The sequence below is a fragment of the Temnothorax curvispinosus genome, unplaced genomic scaffold (genome assembly GCF_003070985.1).
Source record: "Temnothorax curvispinosus isolate PA1 unplaced genomic scaffold, ASM307098v1 QBEX01003408.1, whole genome shotgun sequence".
In the NCBI taxonomy this organism is placed as follows: Eukaryota; Metazoa; Arthropoda; class Insecta; order Hymenoptera; family Formicidae; genus Temnothorax; species Temnothorax curvispinosus.
Window position 1 is genome coordinate 941,660 of NW_020213188.1, and position 16,482 is coordinate 958,141.

The window sequence follows — 16,482 nt, forward strand, 5'->3', positions numbered from 1 at the left end:
TCGGGTTTTAAGCGATGAGAAGCTTCTCAAAAAGCATAATCGTAAATCTGAAATACGTGTACGGGGAAAAACGGTTTCGTTTTTAATACCCGCCTAGCGCGATATCGGTTTCAATCTTTAAGACGTGGGAAGCATACGCGCGTTTCGGAAAGATCCACTTTCTAGAAAACTGCTACGCCCGATTGCTAAAATCTATGGAGAATGGTTGGCATATACAAAAGACGGTACTCGACGTACGTTTTTGCGGATCGTCGATCTCCTGTTAAAGATACGCAGCCTAAGCAACGATCTATCCGCACTTCGCGATACCAGAAACGGTGCTAAGATCTTCCGTGAATCGACTGAAACGATTTGCATCGTTGATTATTTTATCAACGTCCTCGCGGACATTTTAATAAAGATCTCTCAACGCACGTCGCGCAAAATGAAATATGACAATGATCTATCATCAGTTTATTAACAGGCGAGCGGAAGTTCGAAAGATACATGCTAAAACGCATACAAGATCTAAACAATCCTTTCTGCGCATATTACTAATAATATTTTCTGGCACAGTCAGATTCTCGTAGCATCGTCACAATCGAGTTACTCTCTTTCTCTCTCCCTTCTGAAACCTGATACTTCATATAGATATATATATGTAAATATACATGTGTGTTTTTCTATTTATATATATTTATACAAAACGTATATTATTCCAAAGGTAACGCTCGATCGAGATCGCTCGGAATGCTCCGCATTTGTCCCGAACATCACACATTTCGTAACGTGTCGCGTAGATTTTAGAGAGATGCGTTTCGTTGGAAACGTAAAGACGAGCTCGATCGATTTCGCGCAAGCCGACGAAAACGTAAGCAGAAGAAAGGACAATGGGAGTTATTAAATGTAGGATGAGCTTGAACTTAATACTTATGCTTTGGTTTAAGTAAAGGGAAGATCCGGCGGAGTCTACGTGACGTCATTATTTATAAATAAAGCGTCAGAGAGAGAAATAGAGCCATTTGTACGATATTATTCGGAGAAATCTAGAACAAACGCGTCTATATATTATTATTATTATTTATACGTAGGACAAGATCGTTATCTTATGATTTATAGCGGCATTTTTGCGTATATGTACATACATTACTAATGCTCGATACACGTTGGTACTAGAGTTTCACCTGGCCACACAAATACGTTTCTTTTTTTCCTGGCAAACTGACAGTGTCGAAAGCTGGGGGAAAACAGGCAATATTTGCGGATTTTCCTCCTCGCATAGAAGATCAGAGACACCTTTGATCTTTGAGTGTGAGGATACGCGACATATTCTCACCGTTTCCCTAAAAATGACTCAGAAGCATGTTTAAGAGATTCGAATATTTTTACCCCGCTTTTCGGACACATTACTCTTGCGTTATACAATCATCATCACCTTAAACATATTTTTTCTAAGAAAAAACTTGAGAATCTTCTCTTCTATTTAACGCTGACTGTTACACCAAGAATACGAGCCTAGAGATTTAGATTGCGTCAACGCGAACTTCTCATTAAGATGAAAACTCAAGACCCATCGATATATCGATGTGAAAATAATATAATAATGAAAAAAAATATTAAAGACATGATTAAATCGTGTCTATACATCATTGCGGAATTCACGCGATTAAACGCAACCTTGATTGTCTATATAACAAATAATTTCGATTATAAATTACGCACGTTAGAAGTCACTGGATAGAGAGTTACCCAATGCCCAAAACATCACTTATCAAACATTAAAAATAGATAACAAGGATCGTTGAATAGAGTGGGTGGGATAAATAGAGCGGGGAAGAAGGCATTAATCATGTATACATTAATCGATACATACAGAATCATTGTATATAGCTACGTAAAGAAAGAAAAACGGGAAAGAAATCATTCCAGTCGGAGGGGACAATACTTCATTCCGGAATAAATCCAACGGAACGATTACGAAAGCATGTAAAGCGTCTTCCGCCGATATGTGTGGTTAGAATAATTAAGGGGAGAGAACACTGTTGGCGCTACGCTTATTCGTACATTGAAAAGTATCAGAGACGCATATTTAGAGGTGCCTCTCTTTTAAACGTTTTGTCGCACTTGCACTAAAGTTCCAAGCAATTCGTACACCGCACGACTGTCCTTTGTTCAACGAACGACAAGACCGACGAGAAGGATATGCTCGCGACTTTTGGATTCGGTGTAAGACACAAGTACCTTCTCTCTTACATCGATATGCCGAGAAGGATCAATGTGACACGTCGAATCTCCAAACTCTCGCGTGTCCGGCGATCTCTCGCGTTCATCTGTGATTGTCCTGACTGATCTGATCAGCACGGACTTGATCCATTGATTTGCTTTGATTGCTTGCGTCCGATAGAGAATCGCTATCGCTATTTGGGCCTACGCGAACTGGCGACGGACTGTCCACCGGCCGGAAGGAGAAACTAGGCGAATCCGCGCTTGATAACGATTCGGGCGTGCCCACGGAACTAATAGTTCCTGGAAGTGGGCTAGACAGCGCATCCAATCTGCGGAGAAATTATTGAGTTATAAATTATACTATAAAATCATACAAAGATACAATTATATTATAGAAATACACATATTACACATATAATTGTCATTTATTTTATACCTAGAAGATTATTACTCCGGTAATTTAGTCATGTCTAAGTTCAATTTAAAATACACGGAACATTGTTATAAAAATATACCTGGATACAACTGACGTCAATAAACCAGAAGTGCGTTTCGCAGGCGGTTGCAAGTTGTGGTCCATTCCAGCCTCGTCTAGTTCGAATTTTCTTTTGACTGGCCCTAAACAGCTTGGCCTTATCGCGATAGGACTCAAACTGCGCCTGTAATTCATGAAATATTAACATAGAATAATAAACATGAAAAAAAATTATATAACTTATAATAGTTAATCTTTTTCTTTTTAAGTATACCCGTACACAATTTTTCGGTAATAACTTTGAACGAAATAAATTTATAGTGTTCCAAATAAGTTTTACCTTGTGGCAAACGCTTTTCTCGTAGGACTAGGAGATAGATTATTCTTCCAGATGTGAATACCGGGAGAGTAACACTGTCTTTGATTAAATCCAGATCTCGTGGGGGAAGGTGAAGAACACAGTGGCGAGCCGGTGATAGACAGATTCAAACTTAAAGGATCTAACGGCTTCTTTGTTGACCGTTCCATTTTGTTAAACTGCTGCGTGGGAGATTCCGAATCCTTGAACGACAATCCTTCCGCCTCCAAAGTGAGGTCCTCCCATGATTGCGATATCTGCATGGCACTGTGAATTTCTTTCTCGTGTGCCGCTTCCCGACCAGCGACGTCCACGCATTCCTCCTGTCTTAACTGACTCACGCGTGGTGTTAATCTAGGAACATTACCAGGGCTCTAAAAGTAAAAAAAGGTAGGATAGAGATAAAACAACATCATTGTCGAATCATCTGTCGGATAACTATAACATTGCGAAATAAAATGTTGACTGATCAAATTTATTTTTATTTAACTAATTAAATTTTTTCTGATCAATTATAAGACAGATTTAATTTTTTATTTAATTATTAAAACCAAAAATAACTGTTACATTTTGGATTATGTTATTGGAGTAGCAAAGGAAGCATGATATTTAATCATTGCTGAGTTGAGCAATAAATATTGAAAAGTAAGAGAGTAAACAAGTAACATGATCTTACACTGGTACTAAAGCGTCGTAGGCGAGCTGAATTAGCAAATACATTATAGGACACAGCATCCCTGCAAGTGAAAAAATAAGTGTTTAGAAACAGGTTCAGTTTGCACAGTTGCAAACATTGTTAGAAAACATTTTTAATAAACTTATCATCAAAGGTTCTCTCAACAAATCGTTTAACTTGAAAGCAAACTCAGAATTCAAATCTTCATTAATTTATAACAAATACTACACGAATCATATATCTGCAGCGTGAATAAAAAGAGCGTCATATTAAAGTTATTAATTACAGCTAATAGAATAGGTATCTTTCAACCATGTTACCAATTTAAAACAATTACAATTTATTTTCAATAATTACCTATATATTTCAACGATGTAATTTTTCTTATATTTCTACTTGTAAAAGTCCTCAAAATAAGATTATAAGAATATTAGTGTAATGTTCTTATTTTTTATAAAATAGCTTCAAATTTCTATAAAATTCAATTAAAGCTTCCAGTGGAATGTTCCAATAGAAATTTATACATTTATATATACATATATATATGATAATGTAAATTTAAATATATATATATATAGTATAATGGAAATGTTTATAATATCAAACATATTTAAGACGTGACAGTCTTCTTACAATACTAGACTCAAGATGTAAAAAAAGTACTAATCTCTCAAAGTATTCGACACTCCGTGCAACGCTGCTACTTTTACAAAATCGTCAGCAGTCGGAGCGGACAGTACTTAGATTATCCGCTCTTAGGAACTGCGAGTAACTACCTCGGTGATAAAAATCATTACTCGGACTGCGACTGCAGCAGACCTCGCTGGGTCTCAATACAAATCACAATTGATTGTCACGTTGTTGTGCTGGACCTGGAGGCGGACTCAGGTCACGAACGGGTCATGCTCCGAGATGTAACAAAGAGGGGGGGGAAAAACCATCGCAGACGTACCTCGATGACGATGTCGACGGCGTGGTAATGGACATGGTCGCGCTGATCTCGTTAATCATCGGCGCGCTGCTAGATCGCTTCAGGCTAACGATCGGACAATCAACGTCCATGATTGTCGGGGCGGCGCGCGGCGGTCCCAGGTGTGTCCCCAAAAGGTGATCGTGCGGCGTCCGCGCGGAGATGGCACATAGAGGAGATCAGGTGGAGTCCGAGATTATCCGAGAACGTCGTCCCCGTCGCTGCCGTCGTCGAGCCTCGACGTTCCCGGATTCGTCGCGCGAGTTCTCGCAGAGTTCCTCGCACGGGGTTCACGATCCCGGGCACGTACGTCGTCTCCGTCGGCTGCCGTGGCCGACGCGAGCATCGAAGTGTTCACCCCACCGACGAGGAAGCCACGCGCGTCCGGCAGGCCGACGAGCCCTTCTCGAGACGATTAACGCGGCGCGGCGCCCGTACTCAGCCGTACTGGCCCGTACCCCCAGGGGACGAGCGAACGCTCGGAACAGGCACGGTGACAGAGCGATAGGTAGAACCAGGGTTCTTGGAACCAGGCCCCTAGCGAAGCTGAGTCGAGCTGAACGAGATGGAGAAGACGAGAACGAGCTAGGCGAACATGGGCAGTGGGCACGGGGCGGCACGGGGCGGCACGGGCGAGTCTTCGACTTGCTTCGACTCTCGCGGAATCTTGATGCTGCTGCTACTGCGCCTGCTGCTGCTGCTGCTGCTGCTGCCGATGCTGCCGTCGATATCATAGGCTGGACGCTGTTGTGTTTGTGCAAGCCGCAAGGCGCGTGCGGCGATGCGACGTTATCGACCACTCGCCTTTTGGCTCCCGTCCGCAGAACGCGACGGGGCCCGCAGCCCCGATGGGCGCGGGGCTTGGAACTTTTCGTTCGGTTCGGAATTATTCCATTTTCTCTGGAAAACACGATAGAAATGTAGGAAATAGCTAAACAATTCCGATCGGGATCCATAAATAAATATCCCAAACGTTACCACCCGAGGCGCGTTTCCAATGACTATTTCTCTCGCGAACGGGTGCCTAGATCAGAAATTCATATAGCTTCCTCGCGAGACACGCGCGAAGTTGGCGTTTAACAATTAATTGCAAAACATTTTTTACGACCTTTTCTACTGTGTTTTGTAACTACTTTATTGTAATATCTTTACAACGTTCTCTAGTCAGCCTAGTCGCAATCTTGTTGGAATATCTTACGATCAACTCGTATTTCTTCTAATATTACGGCCACAGCCCGTGAGACTGTAATAATATCGTCACAACCTTGATATAATTCTTCCTTTTGTCTCCCTACGCCCTACGATGCGCATACATCGCGATGTACCTAATATAGTCCGTAAAGATTACCTCAATTGCATTTTTAAACTTTTATCGCAATTTGGTCGCAACCTTGCCGGGATTTTGCAAACACCTTACATTTCGTCTTCCCGAAATGTTTCCAGGCAACATAATATCGCGCCGCAATTAATTCGTAAGATTATTGTCCGCGATGCGGCGGACGATAACGACGATTTCGCAGATTGCATCGCGCGTGTTCCGAAAGCATCCCTCCGCTCGCGAACGCACGCAAGCCAACACGAGGCTCCGACGCTCCGACGACGCGGAGGCGGAGGTTCAAAAGACGTACGTCGCGCGACATCCAAGAAGCGTCCCCGACCCCCGTTCGCGACATTTTCGGAGGATTCGTCTCAGACCTCGACCTTCGGGAAAAAATCTCGGATGCCCGCTCGTCTCGCTCCAACTGCTCTGAAAATATGGCAACGTGATCGTCGCGGTACGTATCCTTCTCACGACCCTCTCGACGAATCGCCGTCGCCGTCGCCGTCGCGATCGCAGCACGTCGCGCCGCGACAGATCCGCCGGAAACCCGGGAAGGCCCGGTCGCCTGCTCGCCCGGTTCCCCGCCGAGAGATCTCGGTCTGTCTGTGTTCACGGTTCCCGACGTGTGGCTTCTGCCACGCCAATCAACACGCCAGGCATAATATAACCTCACCGCGCCTCGTCCGAGTCCCGACACCCCCGGCTTCTCCCGGTGAACGATGCTGACGCTGACGCCCGTACCTTGCTCGATCGTCGTCGAGTCGAGCCTCGGTCGATCGAGCGACGACGACGACGACGATACTTTCGTCACGGTCGCGTCTCTCGCCGGTTCGCATCCGTCGTGCTAATCTCCATTCTGACCTTGGTATCGCGAACCTCCTGGCTAAGAACCTAAGCTAGATTCGTTAAAGAAATCCAAGTCGGTCTCTCGAGGCGGGCGGATCGCGGGTTACGATGACGACGGTAAAATTCCACTTGCGTCGACAGAAGAAAAATCGCGGATCTCTATTCAGGATCAACAACCAGCTAATTTCTCTCTCTGATTGTTGCGCAGATTGTTAGCCGCTGTTTTTACGATGGACGTGAGCGTTGGGGACAACGACGACGTGTCCTTCCGCCTGGGAGAGATGTTTGACAGCTACGAGGAGCTAGAGCACAAGTTGGACAGAGTCTCGAAACATACCCTGGTGCATTACTGGAGACGAGACAGTAGAACCGTGAGTGGGGCTCATATGAAAACTGCACGACCGATCAGCGAGCGATTGAAGTATTATTCTGTTAAATATGCGTGTATCTACGGTGGCCAAAAGTTTCTCCCACGTGGCGCTGGCAGAAGACAATCTCAGTTAGTCTCCAATCGTTTTCCTTGAACAACGCATATTAACGTTTGCCTAGCTTCAATACGACCTATTTTTTATTTCTACATTATTACATGTGTTATACAGATCCATACGGACAAATTGTCCTGCTCACATTATGGTCAGGGCGTCTAAAGATGGTACAAAGCTGGAAGTGACCAGTGTCAATAATGAACACAATCACGAAATCTCAGAGGTACAGTTTAATAATTTGCTTCGCTATATTGTGTACAGAATGTCCCATTACGATGGAATTAAGAGAAACATTATTCTACATGCAGAAATAAATCGAGAATGTAGAATAGAATAGAATTTTCTATTTCGTTTTTGAGTCAAGAACTTAAATATTTGAATTACACGTTTTAACATATAATGTACTAGATAATACACTAGATTAACCTTCCTATACCCACGCATTGGTCTGTCAGACCGACGATATACGTTTGCCTTGTTTTTTTTTTTAAATGGAAAACAAGGCAAACGTATATCGTCGGTCTGACAGACCAATGCGCGGGTATAGGAAGGTCAAAATGGTATTTTGTGAAATAGGATCTATTCAAGAGACTTCCTCAGGAGAGAAAGCTCTGCGGTGAAATTAAGCAAGAGGTACAAGATCTCATGCAGTTGCATATTGATCGTAAGCGATTGAAAGAGTACGTGCGCGTACGCACCAATAAGGTACTGCGGTCCAAAGACTTGTTTAACATAGCAGCAGCTAATAAACAGAAAAAAGATATCACACCAGAACGAGCGTATCAATTGTTTGAGAAAATTCGTAATATCGAAAAGATGCAGGCCAGGGGTGGTAGTAGAAAAATGTATTCCGAATCTGAGGACGAAATGGCGCAGACCATAAAAAGAATGAAGAAAGAGCAAGAATCTGCCTGGGGTCAAGACGTAAGACATATTTGTACTCATTTTCTTTGTGTATAAATGCTGTAGTATATAATGAAAGAATTTTCTCGGGATATTCTTAGGGACTGTCGCCCGAGTTAGAAGTGAGCGAGGGAAACGACGGCGAAGATTCTTACAGCGGTCAACTGACGCAGGAAGAGGTGGTCGATGAGATCGATACGAACGAGGGCGAATTATTGACAACGAATAATGAAGGCAACATAATAGCGACCGACGGAGAAATAGTAGGCGAGCTGGTAATGGAGAACGGCGATCCGTCGGTGATAGTCGAGTCTATCGTCAACGCCGACGGGTCGGTGTTTGTCGACGAGAGAGAATTCAACAGCTACTGCAACAATCACTTGTCAAACGCGGTAGACGACAGCCAATCGCCGAAGCAACGTGGTAACTTAATTTTTATAATAATTAGTAATTTTATTGCACATGTAGAGATCATAAAATAAGACTACGTACATCAGTTCTAGATATAGAAACGATTACCTCCACCACTACTATCGAGAAAATCACGAAGGAAACGTCCACCTCGCCCAATCACAAATCGCAAACCGACTCTTTGATGCTTGAACAATCACCAAAGTCATCCGGTAGTTTCCAAGAAACAGATTCGAGAATTTGGATCGTGAAGGAGGGTACTTGTGTGGAAACGGAACCGGAAAGCGGACCCGAGAGCGAGACGAATGTGGAAACCAAGCCGGCCTTGACAAAGCCGGACGTGGAGACAGCTGAAGCTGTACTGTCTGACGAAACGAGCCATCAACTGCTTCAAGAGCAACTTGCGGTGTTACGCGCCGAGAAGGGGAAGCTGTATCACGAGACTGAGATGCTGAAACTGAAGAAGGACAAGCTGAAGCTGCAAATTAATTGTTACTCGAACGAAATAAAGAAGCAGGAGATGGAGAGGGAGAAGCTGAGACTCGAGATCAAGCTGCTTCAATCCAAAGTAATGGAAGACACCAACGATGTATCCCACTACATCTTTGTGCCCTAAACTCCCTGACTCTGGTCTAAAGTGATTGTAAATAATGTCTTGTATTGTTTAACGAAATTCACTTTCTGTAAATATAACGGACATCGGTTGTATATACACAGATATTGGTCGGTTATTGAAATGACGAAATGTTACTCTTGTTGGAAGCACAAAATAAGATATGCGATGGATAACATGTATAATTGTATAGAAATACCAATTTTATTACTGATTTTGTTACGATATTAATTTTTTCTTTTTCTCAATTCACACTGAAACATTCTATTGAATTCTCAGTTTCGCTATCTTGTAACATGCAAAAGAAACGACTAATATTTTTACTGTGCGCCAACTAATTTTCATGCAGCTCTTTGGTAGCTTGTCAAATGTTCTTCGCGTGAGATTTATAAAGATTTTGGCTTTAATTATTTAAAAATAAATATGATTTTTTTACTTCACGAGCTCTAGTCCCATAACTTTAATTGCGAAACTGTGAAATGGACAAAGCTGTACGCGTTACATTCCGCGATACTTTCAAGCATTTCCAAGTTCGTGTTGCGAACTGCGGATAGTGTGAATCTATGGATGGTTCGTCATTTCGATTGTTTTGCAAATAAATCGGTTCTACGTGGCATTGTCGAGCCTGGGATTCGAACGTGCCGCCGTCGTCGTCCTCAGCCCCACCTACCGCGGATGCCGCGCGGTCGAGAGGTCGGGACAGATGGCAGCAGAGCGGGCACACGATCCCTCGGCCCTCCATGGTCTCCTCATTTTCCTGGACCGCGCTGATCGGCTTGCACGAACGCATCGCATCGTAGTGTCGCGACACGACTTCCCCGAACTCTCGACGTCATGCTGAGACCTCTACTGCTCCTGTGCTGGGCCGCGACGATCGTGTCAGGTAACGGATCCGCGACGTGGCTCTCGCGATCTCGCAGCCGCCGCGCGACGCAGACAGCTGGGCCGCGCCAAGTATCGCCGCGCGGCGATGTCCGCGATGTCGGCGATCTCCGTCATCGCCGTCCCCGTCGCCGTTGACCTCGCGATCTCGCCTCGACGAGGGGGGGACGAGGGAACGAAAAGGGAGATCCCGCGACCCCGGAGTCGCAATCGCGGCCGCTTCGGAGATTAATTGCGCACTCCGGAATCGCCGGAAGCGCCATGATGAAGACGGTCGACGGTCGGGATCTTCCTCGAAACGGGGATGTTGTCACGACGGTGACTCTAGAGTGCGGCCGCACTTGCCTCGCGCCGGCCGCGTCGCCGCGTCCCACCGCTATGATTCGACGCGGATGATTATATACGCTTTGAAACAAAACGGTCACACGTACGCGTGACATGACATTGCGCCGCGTCCCGAGTAGGAGGATGCTAGATTATGTATTATATGTTAAGTACGCGATAAGCATTATCGCGCCTGGGGGGGACAAAAAAATATATGTGTCACAGATCTAATCGGTCACGACGACGCCTCTATCTCTTAAATCACTCTAAAGCACGTGAATTCAAAATAATTTCGACTCGGCAAATTTGTATATAATGTTACCGCAATTACGCCAAGGTTTATCTCTGTGTTTCTTTTGTTGAACTTTGATCCCCTTTGTTTAGCAGAGCTTTTTTCCACATGATTTGTCCGAAATGTTTGGCAGCATGAATAATTAAAATGTTCAAAAAAACATGAATATTTAACTAATTTAACTGATATTAATATATACGGACAAACTTTTAATATCGTATAGTTGAGACATTTAGCTCCTGCATATTTTTAGACTTACTAAAGATGTGCCTTTAAAACGTAGAATATGATATTGATCTATTTTTAGATACACAGACCATTTTCCTTAAGCTCTTTGCGTAGAAGGCTCATATTCATAAGACCTTGAAAGCCGTTAGGAAGATGAATCACTCTGCGAATGATATGGAAATATAATCATGCGTGTATAATTTTAACAGCTGGCGACCCAAAGAATGTCACTATCAATGACACAAGTGTTCCTACCAACCCTGCCGGCAACAATGCAGCTGCAACTCCTCAGTCAAGCTCTCAGCCTATTCTGCCTGAATCGAGTGTAGAAACAAAACCGAATCTGGTAGCTTCGAATAAAGATGAGCATGTGACAAATGGTTCTTCCGAACCACCAAAAGTGAACGTTCCACCAGTACCGTTTTCATCCACAAACCCACCGACTGCACCTACAACCAAGTCAACTACAACTTCAACTCCAACTACAACTGCAAAGCCTATGCCTACCACGACCGCTGCTCCCACAACACCAGCGCCGACGACCCCGCTTCCTCCACCAAGCACCGGGAAATGGAAAGTTGAAGAGAACAACACGTTGTGCGTTCTCGTTCAAATGGCTGTGCAATTCAATGTTTCTTATACCAATGCTAATAACGTGGTAAGCACGCAGAAACTATATGTGGGATATTATATGTGTGAACATTATATATGATTGTTATTAAAATTTGACATAAGTATTAAAAATTTATATCGCATAAAGTCTTAATTATTATGTTTGTATGAAAATGTACTGCGATCAAAAAATGTTATTATCAATTTTATTTGCAGACAATTCACAAGGCGATGGACATACCCAGCAACAGTACTGGAACAGGAAAGTGTGGTAAAACTGAGCAGAACCTGACTTTGTCGTGGGACTCTCAGAATAAGACCACCCATAATAATTTCACGATTCATTTCGTAAAGAATGAGACGGGAAAATATTACTCTCTTCATCATTTTGAGATCTCTTTGGCGCCCGAAGAATTCCCGAATGACAAATCAAGTATGTGTTTATTTTACGCGAGTTAAGTTGCACTTTGATCTTGAATTTTTCTCTAGGACAAACTTTTATTCCCCTTCAGATAAGACGGTGACTGTAGTACATGTGGCGCCGCAATTCAAAACTGGATTAAGCAACTCGTATAGATGTATCAAGGAACAGCAGATGGACTTAACTCGGGAGGGTAATAACGTAACTGTAGGGCTTCTGAAAGTAACCAAATTACAGTTCCAAGCTTTCCGAGGTGATAATACTACTATTTTTGGCCTAGGTGAGTGTCCGGTTTTTTTTTTATCTTATCGCTTGTAACATGATATATTTTTATTTTGAGATGGTGCCTACGAAGCTCATTTGTCCATCTTATCTTTGTTTCAGCCAAGGACTGCTCGTACGACACGCCCGACATCGTTCCCATAACTGTGGGCTGTGCATTGGCGGGCTTGGTGGTAATCGTATTGATCGCATACCTCGTCGGCCGCAGACGAAGTCAGGCCCGCGGTTATCTTAGCATGTAAGCCGAGTTTCCGTGAGGTTTCCTTCCTCTTTTTCCCCCTTTTTTTAATCGTTAAACTGATATTTTTTTATGCGATTCTCCGTCTAAACGGAATCGATTGTCTTATCGAGAATCTATGTAGTTGTACTTTGTGTTCTATAGCCACGAGGGCTGTGACACACGTTAAGAAAAAAAAATATATATATAGCTTATACGTTTGTAAAGTTATCGCGTCCGCGTGCGGCAATATAAAAAAGAAAAAAGATACGTATCGCAAGGCGGTTCAAAACGATACAGGGTGGATGATAATTTCGAAGCAACGTGCTCCGTTCTACAAGGGCAAATACTCTCTAATAAGTATGAATTGACAGTTAAATCGCGAGATCTGGATCTACGCTGCTTCGCTCTTAACTAGCAGCGAAGATCATTTGATTTTTCATGAACATTGTAATATGAAAATAAGGAAAATTTCTGATCGATATGTATAGTGTTAAAACCATAATACCCGTGTACCGAATTCGCAGCTTCTTGGACGGGATACGTTATAACGCAAAGTTTTCCTTATCTATTCTCTTCTTTTTTTTTTTTTAAGGAATAATTTCCTGACTTCAATTACCGCGATACGATATACCTTTATCACACTTAATACGTATATCGATATGTGTTTCCGTTACATTCGTACTCGAATTCTTTTTATTAAACTGTACTGTGAAGTAATAGCAGTTGTTTATATAGCCCTAGGTGTGCGTGCGTGAGTGTATCAGAATAGTATGAAGAAGCACGCGCTTCACCCGTTAATGTTAAAGTTGTACTTCACTTGGAATAAGCGCAAGCCAAACGCTTAAATTAGACACTACATATAGTGCAATCTTTTAGGTGTAAAAAAATTATTAGCTTACGTCAAACGAAATAATAAATAAAATAAAACGTAACATCAAAACGTGTAACTCAACTAATATAATGTGCAAAATTTTGGAAACACTTTGTTCCCTTGATAAGTACGTTTGGATATGTCCGATTTAACGTAAACGATAATCCTTGGAAAAGAAAAGAGAATAAGTGCTACTGCTTGTAGAAGCCAGCACTAATAATTTTTAATGCAGGAAATATTTTCGCAGTTTTTACGCCGTCGTTGCTTTGTTCGAAGGCGTTTCGACCGGTTTTTATCTAATGTAAGATGATATGCGAGGGTAATGAAATCTGGTGTTTGTATTTAAAAAAGTAAACGGGATTTCAGAATTTAACAGGAGTTTCGCGTGTGCACCGTGCTGCTTCATAAGTACTATATTATGACAAGACTGAACGACGAGTAGTGAGATGAAAGTGGAGGGCAAAAAGTAAAGTAAAAACAAATTAAAGTAAACTGAATAAAGCGCTGTACATAAAACAAAGTAGTAAATACTACTTTTGGATTACGAGCATGTATTGCAATTAGGCGAGACCTACATTATCAACAATAAAATGGAATATTTCAAGGATATTTCTGACATTTGTTTTAGACTACATTTCCCAGACTACGTTTACTCCAAATTTCTCAATCTTTCCTCCGCTTTTCTTTTATCGAGATATACATATTTGCAATTTAATTGAATTGCAAAAATCATAATAGGTAATACTGAAGTGATTTGGACGACAGATTTGCTTAATTTAGAGCATATACCTCTCATCGCCATGTTTACTCCTGAGAAACTGAATTTACGAGATTCATGTTATTACGGCAATTTCATAGCAAAAAGGCTCAAAAATCAACAAAATCTACCAAGATTGTTAAAATTGTGATTAGGACAAAAATGTCTCCTTTAAAAACACATAAAATCACTGAAAATTATATTCAAAATAGCCAAAAAATTTAATTTTTTAAATCTCCCAATTTCTCCCCAATTAAATCATTTTCAAAAATCAAAATAAACCTACCTTAAAATCAAGTAAAATAACTAAAAAAAAGCAATTTATCAAAAAATTCCCCAATTTTTTATTTCACTCCGACACCACTAGTCTCTATACATATAAAGGCCATTGCACGTAACACTAATCACACTCGATTAATTATTCTTCGAGCTCAAGGAGTATAATCGACTGTGCGTGGTCTATTTTCTTACGGCCTTACGATCATGACTTAAACTTTGTTACGTGCAATAGCCTTGGAAATCAACGATATGGATTCGCTACCGCTTAGGGCCGTGCCTTAAGTTCTTGACTGTGATTGGCTGATTTGCTTACTGCTTTAGTTTTTCTATGTGCCACGGCCTTATGGCCTGTCTTCAGGTTTCTCTCTGACTACTGTAGCATGGCAGGCATGGCAGCAGCCAGCAGCTCCAGATTCCAGATCGGTCAACATGGCACAAGCGTGACAAGTGTGGGCTGTTGTGGGCCTAAAATGTAAACAATACAACATGTAAATTGTATCAGCGAGAGCACATCGACGGGCAACGGAGATGTACACGTTGTTGCACGGTTTGTACAAGTACCTGATGCAAAAGGACGAATACTTTATATTGATCCTGGGACTCGACAATGCAGGGAAAACGGTAGGACACTTGAAACATTCCGAGGTTATGATGCGGGGACCGTAATTACTGCGTATTTATAGACTTACCTGGAAGCGGCGAAGACGAAATTCACGAAGAATTACAAGGGTATGAATCCGAGCAAGATCACGACCACCGTAGGCCTCAACATCGGCAAGATAGATATCGCTGGAGTATCCTTTAACTTCTGGGATCTCGGTGGCCAGGAGGAGCTTCAGTCTCTGTGGGACAAAGTAATTAGTGCACAATATAAGAAAATTAACACATATTGGCGTGTATTTCCTTCTTGTATTTCTTCTTCTACTCTTGTGGAATTATATAATACATATTTTTCGTCGCGCTAATAAATGGCATACAAGATAACATTAGACAGTATTGTTTTACATTTGCAGTATTATGCGGAATCTCACGCTGTGATTTACATCGTCGACTCGTCCGACCGTGATAGAATACCAGATTCCAAAGAAACTTTTGGTAAGACGCGTTCTCTAATGATAATTTGCATTATTAAATTGAGCAAGCCCGCGACAGCAAGTAAACTAACAGCATACGAAACATTTCTAATATTTCAATATGTATTCCTTAATAAAATTATTAAGTTTAAAATATCTTGACTCTTGAGAAATTAAAATTTTTCATTTTCTGCATTTTAATGAGGCACATATATTACGCAAATGATAAAAATATGTGCATTGAACATTTTTTGTCTTTTAGATAAGGTGATATCGTCCGAACATCTAACTGGCGTACCGTTGTTGGTACTGGCAAATAAGCAGGACGTACCCGACTGTATGGGTGTTAGAGAAGTGAAACCGATATTCAATCAAAGTGCGCACTTGATCGGCAGAAGGGATTGCATGGTAATGCCTGTATCGGCTCTTAATGGGTAAGTAAAACTAGGGTTTATTTCGCTAATTTATATTATGTTAAAATTACAAAAAAAAAAATGAATGATAGCTGATACTATTAATGCGTTTTGTGTTTATCCGCTCTTAAAATTATATAAAGTAATGGTTCGTAATTTGGAAAAAGGGATGGAGTGGACGAGGGCATACACTGGCTGGTGGATTGCGTCAAGAGAAACAGTGATATACGGCCGCCTCGCAATCAGGACGACAATTCCTTATCTTAGCTGTGACACATTCCTATTCTCTTTGGTATAATTTATAATAATATATAAATATATACAATACTGCGATCTAACGGCACTGTACATATGTGCAGGCATGTGTACAGTGTTTCTATGAATAAAGAATTTTTTTTAATCGAATATACATTATTCATCTGCTTTTAGGTATGGAAAAGAAATGCTCATTAAAATCGAGCGGGAGATAGATGCAAAATGTTTATGACTCCTTTTTTAAAAATATTTTAAAATATTAAATGCAAAATGATTCGATACTATCAGATCTCGTTAGGATCTGGATCTG

The 16,482-nt window shown here is 41.8% G+C and overlaps 4 protein-coding genes across 6 annotated transcripts; 3 read left to right on the forward strand and 1 right to left on the reverse strand.

Annotated features, from left to right (window-relative positions):
• Nucleotides 1-438: 438 nt before the first annotated feature.
• LOC112452511 (protein FAM122A) lies at nucleotides 439-4,776 on the reverse strand. The gene is made up of 5 exons (XM_025012759.1): nucleotides 4,667-4,776; nucleotides 3,715-3,775; nucleotides 3,021-3,412; nucleotides 2,721-2,864; nucleotides 439-2,534 (listed from the first exon to the last, which is right to left on the reverse strand). Exons 1-5 carry the CDS (start codon nucleotides 4,774-4,776, stop codon nucleotides 2,306-2,308), a joined length of 936 nt encoding a protein of 311 aa, XP_024868527.1. The 3' UTR covers nucleotides 439-2,305.
• On the forward strand, nucleotides 4,776-9,477 carry LOC112452509. 2 transcript variants are annotated; one of them, XM_025012757.1, is made up of 6 exons: nucleotides 4,776-6,459; nucleotides 7,060-7,350; nucleotides 7,451-7,559; nucleotides 7,913-8,260; nucleotides 8,341-8,662; nucleotides 8,737-9,477. In XM_025012757.1, exons 2-6 carry the CDS (start codon nucleotides 7,082-7,084, stop codon nucleotides 9,264-9,266), a joined length of 1,578 nt encoding a protein of 525 aa, XP_024868525.1. In that variant the 5' UTR covers nucleotides 4,776-6,459; nucleotides 7,060-7,081; the 3' UTR covers nucleotides 9,267-9,477. The 2 variants fall into 2 exon arrangements, with proteins under 2 accessions (XP_024868525.1, XP_024868524.1); XM_025012756.1 differs by lacking the exon at nucleotides 4,776-6,459 and adding an exon at nucleotides 6,548-6,968.
• Nucleotides 9,478-9,986: 509 nt separating this feature from the next.
• Nucleotides 9,987-14,004, forward strand: LOC112452510 (lysosome-associated membrane glycoprotein 1-like). The gene is made up of 5 exons (XM_025012758.1): nucleotides 9,987-10,146; nucleotides 11,199-11,647; nucleotides 11,818-12,034; nucleotides 12,114-12,302; nucleotides 12,407-14,004. The coding sequence occupies exons 1-5, from the start codon at nucleotides 10,098-10,100 to the stop codon at nucleotides 12,544-12,546; spliced, it is 1,044 nt and encodes a 347-aa protein (XP_024868526.1). The 5' UTR covers nucleotides 9,987-10,097; the 3' UTR covers nucleotides 12,547-14,004.
• Nucleotides 14,005-14,959: 955 nt separating this feature from the next.
• Nucleotides 14,960-16,453, forward strand: LOC112452522 (ADP-ribosylation factor-related protein 1). Of its 2 annotated transcripts, XM_025012797.1 has the most exons (6): nucleotides 14,960-15,052; nucleotides 15,115-15,285; nucleotides 15,445-15,526; nucleotides 15,767-15,938; nucleotides 16,085-16,209; nucleotides 16,347-16,453. In XM_025012797.1, the coding sequence occupies exons 1-5, from the start codon at nucleotides 14,960-14,962 to the stop codon at nucleotides 16,182-16,184; spliced, it is 618 nt and encodes a 205-aa protein (XP_024868565.1). In that variant the 3' UTR covers nucleotides 16,185-16,209; nucleotides 16,347-16,453. The 2 variants fall into 2 exon arrangements, with proteins under 2 accessions (XP_024868565.1, XP_024868564.1); XM_025012796.1 differs by lacking the exon at nucleotides 16,347-16,453 and having other exon boundaries at nucleotides 16,085-16,322.
• The last annotated feature ends 29 nt before the right edge of the window (nucleotides 16,454-16,482 follow it).